At 36.7% G+C, this 7,021-nt stretch overlaps 1 protein-coding gene across 2 annotated transcripts; it reads right to left on the reverse strand.

Moving 5' to 3' along the window:
* Positions 1 to 2,538: 2,538 nt before the first annotated feature.
* Positions 2,539 to 6,520, reverse strand: LOC108333244 (uncharacterized). 2 transcript variants are annotated; one of them, XM_017568631.2, is made up of 7 exons: positions 6,327 to 6,520; positions 5,383 to 5,840; positions 4,059 to 4,603; positions 3,895 to 3,956; positions 3,269 to 3,367; positions 2,980 to 3,156; positions 2,539 to 2,857 (listed from the first exon to the last, which is right to left on the reverse strand). In XM_017568631.2, the coding sequence occupies exons 1-7, from the start codon at positions 6,456 to 6,458 to the stop codon at positions 2,816 to 2,818; spliced, it is 1,515 nt and encodes a 504-aa protein (XP_017424120.1). In that variant the 5' UTR covers positions 6,459 to 6,520; the 3' UTR covers positions 2,539 to 2,815. The 2 variants fall into 2 exon arrangements, with proteins under 2 accessions (XP_017424120.1, XP_017424121.1); XM_017568632.2 differs by lacking the exon at positions 6,327 to 6,520 and having other exon boundaries at positions 5,383 to 6,137.
* Between the last annotated feature and the right edge of the window lie 501 nt (positions 6,521 to 7,021).

The following is a 7,021-nucleotide window of genomic DNA, read 5'->3' on the forward strand; positions in this document are numbered from 1 at the left end:
TACCAAATCGTATCAAGTAATAAACCGGTAAGACCGAATATCTATTCCAAGAGATTCGTGTCACCAAACAATCGTATAATTTCTTACTAACTTAGACTAAAGAATGATTCCATATTTTTGGCTTTTCATGCAATTAAAGTAAAGATGAAACATAAATGGTAAATGTGATCTTTGATAATTCAAACACTTAAGAATGGAAAGATTAGTGTTGATAGGGGGAGCAATATAAGTGCTGAACTCAATCCCTGATGTGTTTGTTTTTTATGATGACAACTGATGTGAGCTGTCGCGGCCCGTCAAATTTAATGTGCAATTAAGAATGCAGTATAGTGCTAGGAAGTGACTCCTAGGTCGTCTCTCAGGGACCAAATGTGGTTCAGTCTTGGGTCAACACGTAGTGGGGGGTTTTATGGTTTTGGTTGCGGATAAATTAAAAAGCATTGAAATAAAGTTCAAAATAGTAAAACGAAATTAAAACAGTGAGCATCTCTTGCTCTCCACCTCTCATGATTCATCTGGCGATCTGCCACTGGCCACCTGCCTAGCTCACCTGATCATGGAAGGATGTACTCGTCTGAGCCCGATCACCAAACCTGAACCATGGGCTCTAATACCACTGTTGGGGAGGTTCGATATACACATATATCTCCACACTGGTAAGATATTATCCACTTTGGGCCAAACCCTCACAGAATTGCTTTTGGTACCACTCCAAAAGGTCTCTTACCAATGGAGGTATCTATGTGTATATCGAACCTCCCTAACAGTGGTATCAGAGCCTAGTTGATTGATTCTTACTTAATCAATCAGAAATTCTGCAAATGTGTAGTGGAGCATGGTGTACATGTGAAAGGAGAATTTATGGAGGATCTGATCATCATTTGCTTATATGTAGACGATTTGCTTGTTACTAGATCAAATCTAGTGGACATCGATGGATTCAAGAGATGCTCAGTGTTGACCATGGTGTGCCCATGGTGTACTCGATGATTAAAAACACTTCCGCAATAGGGGAGGAAGGAGAACCATAGTCCTTTGTTTGAGGGAAGATGTTGGGGTACAAACAAAGTCCCACATTGAATAAAAGAAGAGTTGGACATGGGTTTATATACACATAGATACCTCCATTGGTAAGAGGCCTTTTGGAGTGGTACCAAAAGCAAATCTGTGAGGGTTTGGCCCAAAACGGACAATATCTTACCAGTGTGGAGATATGTGTATATCGAACCTCCCCAACAAGACCGAACCCCGGCAAAGACGTGAACTCCCTATTCATCTTTGGGTCACACTGTTCGCTTCCGGGACCACCACTGTCGACACTTCTTTCTTCATTCGAAATATAGATCGGGAGTTGGCAGCCACGCTGCCTCCCTAGCGCGCTCTCTGTTCGAAATATTTCTTTGTTTTGATTGGGTTTGTGTGTGTTGGACGAGAATGCTAGCTGGATGGAGGGGATGAAAATGATATGACCCTGAATGATTGTTCAGACAGTGATTTTATTGGAGGAAAAAGGTTGAGTCCGGAATTTGTTGAAGATGATGAAGAGGTGAGAAAGAAGATGAACATGAAGGGTAAAGATGAAGGAAAATGTATTGGTTGATGATGATGAATGGAGCATGGGGTTGAATCTGCTCTGTGATTTTATTTGTGTGAAAAATGATGGGAATGGAGATGAATGATGAGTTGTGTTGAAGGGATGCAAAGATAAAGTATGAAAATGGTGCTGTCGAGATGGTGATGCGTTTTTTATATTTTGAAAGGGTGAAGAAGGGGTTGGAGTGGTATTGAAAAAGAGTGGAGAGGAGAAGAAGATGGAAAGAAAGAATTTAGAAAATGAAAGGTGGGGTGAGGTGGGGTGCACCAGTGGAGTGAAAAGAGAAAGATATTAGGATTTGAAAAAAAAAATGAAAAGGTAAAATAAAAGTAAATAATATTTATCTAAGTTACTTTTGGAATTATGAAAAATTGGGGAGTTACAAGATAAGATAAGGGTGTGATGGTGCAGGGAAAAACATTCTTAAATTAGTTACTCAACTTTCTATTTTGGAAGCTTGTATATCTACCCACCAATGTTAAGATACTTAAATTTGGAGTATATTCATATTATAATGGATGTTAGAGTTGAATTCAAGTATTGAATATAAACCAAAATTTGATTGTAAAATCTTAGTTCTCAACCAAATATTTTTTTATCATTTAGCATCATTCACAGAAGTCCAACAACCTTTAAATATACATCACTGGGAGTCCACACTTGATCATTTTTATTCATTATTATCTTTGCAAAGTTGTTACTAATTTAAGCGTCATAGATAGTTTTGGAAGTAAACTTCCATTTAGTACTCCGACAAAGCAATCAAATCTTAAACTCAAGGAGTCCACTAGTGCAGAAAGGAGACTTTACTCTTTTCCCAACTTGTCCAATGAGGCTCTCTCCCTTCTTATAAGAACAAGTTTTGTAATTGAATTTAATGAGACATTGTACTTGTTTTTTCTAACAATTTATGGTATTTAATATCTTGTTGTCTGGTAGTGTGATGACAGCTAATCTCCAATAAAGTAATCATTTAATTTACAAATCAAATATAAGACCAATTACTTTCTGGTAATTACATCAGAAATATACCTACTAAAGCAACAAACAGCTTATGAAGTTATGATACAAAACATAAATAAAACAGTAGATCCATCAGCAACAATTTGTACAAAAGAGCTTATGTTTTCAAGTTTCATGGTTTTAGATTTATGTGCTGCATGTCAACTAACACTTATTCCAGACAAAACTGAGCTACCAAGAATTAGAGTCATCAGCTGGCTAAAACGAAACATCTTCGGAAATAAATGCAGCCCATGCATCCTGTTTCAATGTGAAGATGAAATCAACAATGATCCTCAGACCTCGGTGAATACTTTATCGCCTAAACAAACAATGATAGAAGCAGAATTTGTTTATATATATGGTCTAGAAATTTTACAAACCTGAAGAATTGAGAAAGCCTTCTCTGCTACATACTTCTGTAGGGATGTTGCTCCTCTTTGCTGCAGTTTGTCTGGATGCAGGCATAACCTTGCTTTCTGATAAGCCTTTTTCACTTGTGAGCTTTCTAGTAGACTCATAAGAGGAATAGCACGCCAACCACTCTCAAGACATAGAATCTAGTAATTAAAAAAAAATCAGGTCAATTCTCCTGTTGTGTTTGTCAAAGTGGTATAAAACTGCAGATTTGATAAACCGTCAGCTGTAGGAAATCAACAAAGAAAATCTTACATGATGCAGTGTCGAAAGTAGTAGCCTAATATCTCTTTGCTTGCCAGATGACCACAATCTTATATCTCCGTCCAATTTTTCTGTCTCAGTCAGTCGCTTCTGTAGAAAAGACACAGCTATCAATAATCTTAATTTTAACGACATACAAATAGAAATAAAGGAAAATCCTAATATGAACTAGTGCCTTTACAAGGTATGCAAGTTTTAATTGCTTCAAAAAATACAAGTGCTTTTAGCTAGAAGTTAACTTTTACTCATTTTTAATAACATACACTTTCTTTATCATTCTAATCTGATTCTGAATCTGTATGGTTTTGATTTCATTCTTAGTTCAAAAATCACTTATATATACAAAAGTATATTCTGCCATTTATTTTTTTAAACAGTATCTTTTAGCAACTAGTAAAGTGATACTGTGAATTGGTGGTTGTGTCATCAATCAATCTTTAACGATTGGCCAAGCATGGAATGATTGAAATTGAAATTACTTCAAAAAGGATAGGTTGTTATTAGATTATTGGCTTTTTCTAAAAGAAATTTGTTTTAAAAAAATATCTGGTTAATCTTTGTATCAGTTATATGACATGATCTTCTGATTACTTATTTAAGCATATCCAATACATTACCTCCATTGGGTAAATTATTCGAGTCCCATCATCATGGTGGTATTCACTTGCATCAGATCTTCCTGCACATAAGGATACAAATGTAAGTGTCTACTATTGTCTGTTTCAGGACTAAAATATGTTGTTAACTTCGTAGGAAACTTGTCTTTTTCAAAGATAATCACCTTGTCTTCCAACAATTTGCTCATTTCTCGCGCTTGATTCTTCATCAGAGTTTCGTGATTGAAACTTCTCTTTGGCCCATGCAATTGCATCATCAATGGCGGATGCTCCACACTCTTCCCTTCCCAGGTTGGAGTTGAGTTCAATGACATAGGAGCTCATAACTTCATCATCCTCATCTTCGTAATCATCACCTTCTATAATTTGTTCTGAGAACACGTGCTCATGGACTGAAAGTTTTGTCTGAGGTTCTTGATAAAGCGAAGAGGAGACAACAGAAATTGGGGAATTGAGCTCCCAGTCATCGAGAACTTTGATGTTTTGGTACGAATTGGATTCAAAACTAACTGTTTCTGGGGACGAGACTCTTCTTGAGGATCCTAAAGGGGAGCTTCTGAAGTTCTGCTTGAATTCGTTATTATCCTGAAGCTGAAATTCAAATAACTGATCATTGCATGCAAAAAGTGGCACCCCATGTTTACTTGAGTATTCCTCAGCCTCCGGCATTACGGTGGATGTGTTCCATCTCCATTGAACATTGATTGGCCTGTAGCAATCAATAGGAACACTCAGAATTCCATTACTGCATTACCATATTTTCATGAAGTTGTTCTTATTCTTTAATCTAATTCTATAAAATCAACGTATTTAATTGTAGAAACTAGAAAGCCTAAATAGTGATAGATTAAAGTTATTGACAATGAAATGGTTTCGTTTAGACTGCAACTTTATGGTGCTCTGCTTAGCTGAATCCTACTTCTAAATAATCTCTAATGTTGGTTGGATATTTGGTTATTTTATTTCAAAAAAAGAAACTATTCTTGCATCAGTAATTTCGAAAAAGCTAGCCCCCAAACTTTACAGGTCAAATTAAAAGCATGTAAAGACACATTGCTACGTATATTTAGTAATTGTTTCAGATAATTTAAATTTAAAATAGAAGTTCTAAAATTCAATAAAAATAGGAACTTAAGGAAAATGAATTTTTTTATCCTATCATAAATTGATTAATAAGTTATATCTTAAATGGTTTATCATTGATTGATTACGTCTGTGGAAATAAGAAAAGAAAAACAAGAGAAATGTTTCCTTGCGCTCTTTCTAAACCATGACGTTTTATTTGATTAAATTTTATATCTTTTAACCAAATTTTAACCAGTAAGCATTCTTCTCATTCCACCGAGAAATCCAATTCAACAATCCAAGAACAAGAGATAGCACATACAAACATACCTTGGCACCAAGGGCTTAAATTTCAAACTATAAAAAAAATGGAAAGAGTTTTTAGTTTTGTTCTCAAGTAGGAATCTTATCCGTTACCAGTACCTGTGCTTTGAAGAAAAACCACAGAGTGCCACGTCATCTCCAATCGCCGGCCGTCGAGGGCTCAGCTCCTCCGAACTCAGTGCCGACGACGAATTCTCCTTCGACAGCGACCTCGACCGCTCTCTCGATTTCCGCCCATCGTCCGACCCGAATATGTCGCTGTAAAATCCCTCATTCCTCGCCGGAATCCTGAACACTGGCAAGCTCCGGCCACCCTTCGCCACTGGACACGTAAACTCTGGCGCCCTGAATATTTCTTCGTAAAACGACCCGCAGCTTGAGATTTTGTGCGCCAGCAGAGTCCGCGGTGGCCCCCCAAACACATCAGCGAAGTCGTCAGCGTCCAAGGCTTCCAAATTTCCGGCGCCGGAGAAGAGGGCCTGTCGCCGCCGGGTTGATGATCGGTCCTCCAGCGGTCGACGGCGATGGAAACCCCGCATTAAGCCAACGCCGACTCTCTGCGACTCGTCCATTTACGGCGACGTTCACCGATGCCGGAAAACACAATGCAGAAGGCGTGATTTACTTTCAATTATTACTATTGTTTGAAGCATGGAGCTACACTAATATATATAGAGAAGGTTGACATAGCAATGCACGCATAAAAGGATTTGAAAATATAGTTTGAAAAAAATAAAAAGTAAAGAGATTATTGAAAAGGATATTGATTGACTTTTACACTTACTTGGCTGCTACTACGTATTTCTTTTTTTAAAATTAATTTTACACTGTAGTACTTTTCACAATGATATACAGATGCAAGAGTAATAGTAATTGATACTAAGTATTAATTTAAATTGATCTAAAATAAGTTTATTGTACCGAAGGATGGAAATGTTTTGTAGAAAAGGAAGAGAAAAAGGTGAATTGAATGAACATGGTTTCCAAAATGGTGTGTGATAATTGATTGAAAATGCAAGGTGGGATTGAATTGGTTTCCTTACCTGGAAGATGATTATGCGGGAATTGAAGTCCCCACAGACAACATAATGAGGGTTGTGTTTTCTTTTCCATGCTTTCGATTTTCTTTTTGGGTGGGGCATGCAATTCTGTGTTAGCCTTTCGGTTGTCTTCATGCCCCAATTGGAGTTTCTAAAGAAGAAAAAGTGAAGAAGAAAAGGTGGAGGAGGGAAAGAATGGTTGATGCCTCAAAAGGGGACAATGCATGCCTTAAGTTGATTTGAGATCATCTTCAACCCTTTATTATCATTCCATTTAGAGATCATAATCAATACTCTTTGATCTTTTTTGATTTTTAGGTGAGGTGATGTAAGACTACCACCACCTAAACGAGTGGTCTTAATCATTCTCTTCTCTTCTATTTTTCCATCCTACTTTCCTTTCTCTAGAGAGAGGATTCACTTTGCATTATATTATTTTCGGTCTTAACTATCATCACAAAAACATACCAAGAATAAATTAAAGTAAAATATTAACAGAAACTTTTACCTTCTTCAAGATTGTTCGATAGGAAGCACATTCTCTCTTCACAGCAATATAGGAAAATCACACATATTTTGTCACAATAAGAAAATATGAAGAAGTTTTATTTCAATGACTTTGAAATATGACAAGAAACAAATTACGTAAGATATATGTTTTGTTCAACTTTATAAGTGTTTCGTTCAACTGACACTAT

Source organism: Vigna angularis, chromosome 1, assembly GCF_016808095.1.
Source record: "Vigna angularis cultivar LongXiaoDou No.4 chromosome 1, ASM1680809v1, whole genome shotgun sequence".
In the NCBI taxonomy this organism is placed as follows: Eukaryota; Viridiplantae; Streptophyta; class Magnoliopsida; order Fabales; family Fabaceae; genus Vigna; species Vigna angularis.

Bases quoted from the DNA above. Each gene is read 5' to 3' on its own strand.
- LOC108333244 (XM_017568631.2), bottom strand. From the start codon at position 6,458: ATGAAGACAACCGAAAGGCTAACACAGAATTGCATGCCCCACCCAAAA. The intron at 3,157-3,268 runs GTAAGATTTTCT...TTTAATTACTAG, and splicing joins TACTTTCGACACTGCATCAT to ATTCTATGTCTTGAGAGTGG. The intron at 2,858-2,979 runs GTTTGTAAAATT...ACATTGAAACAG, and splicing joins AGGCTTTCTCAATTCTTCAG to GATGCATGGGCTGCATTTAT.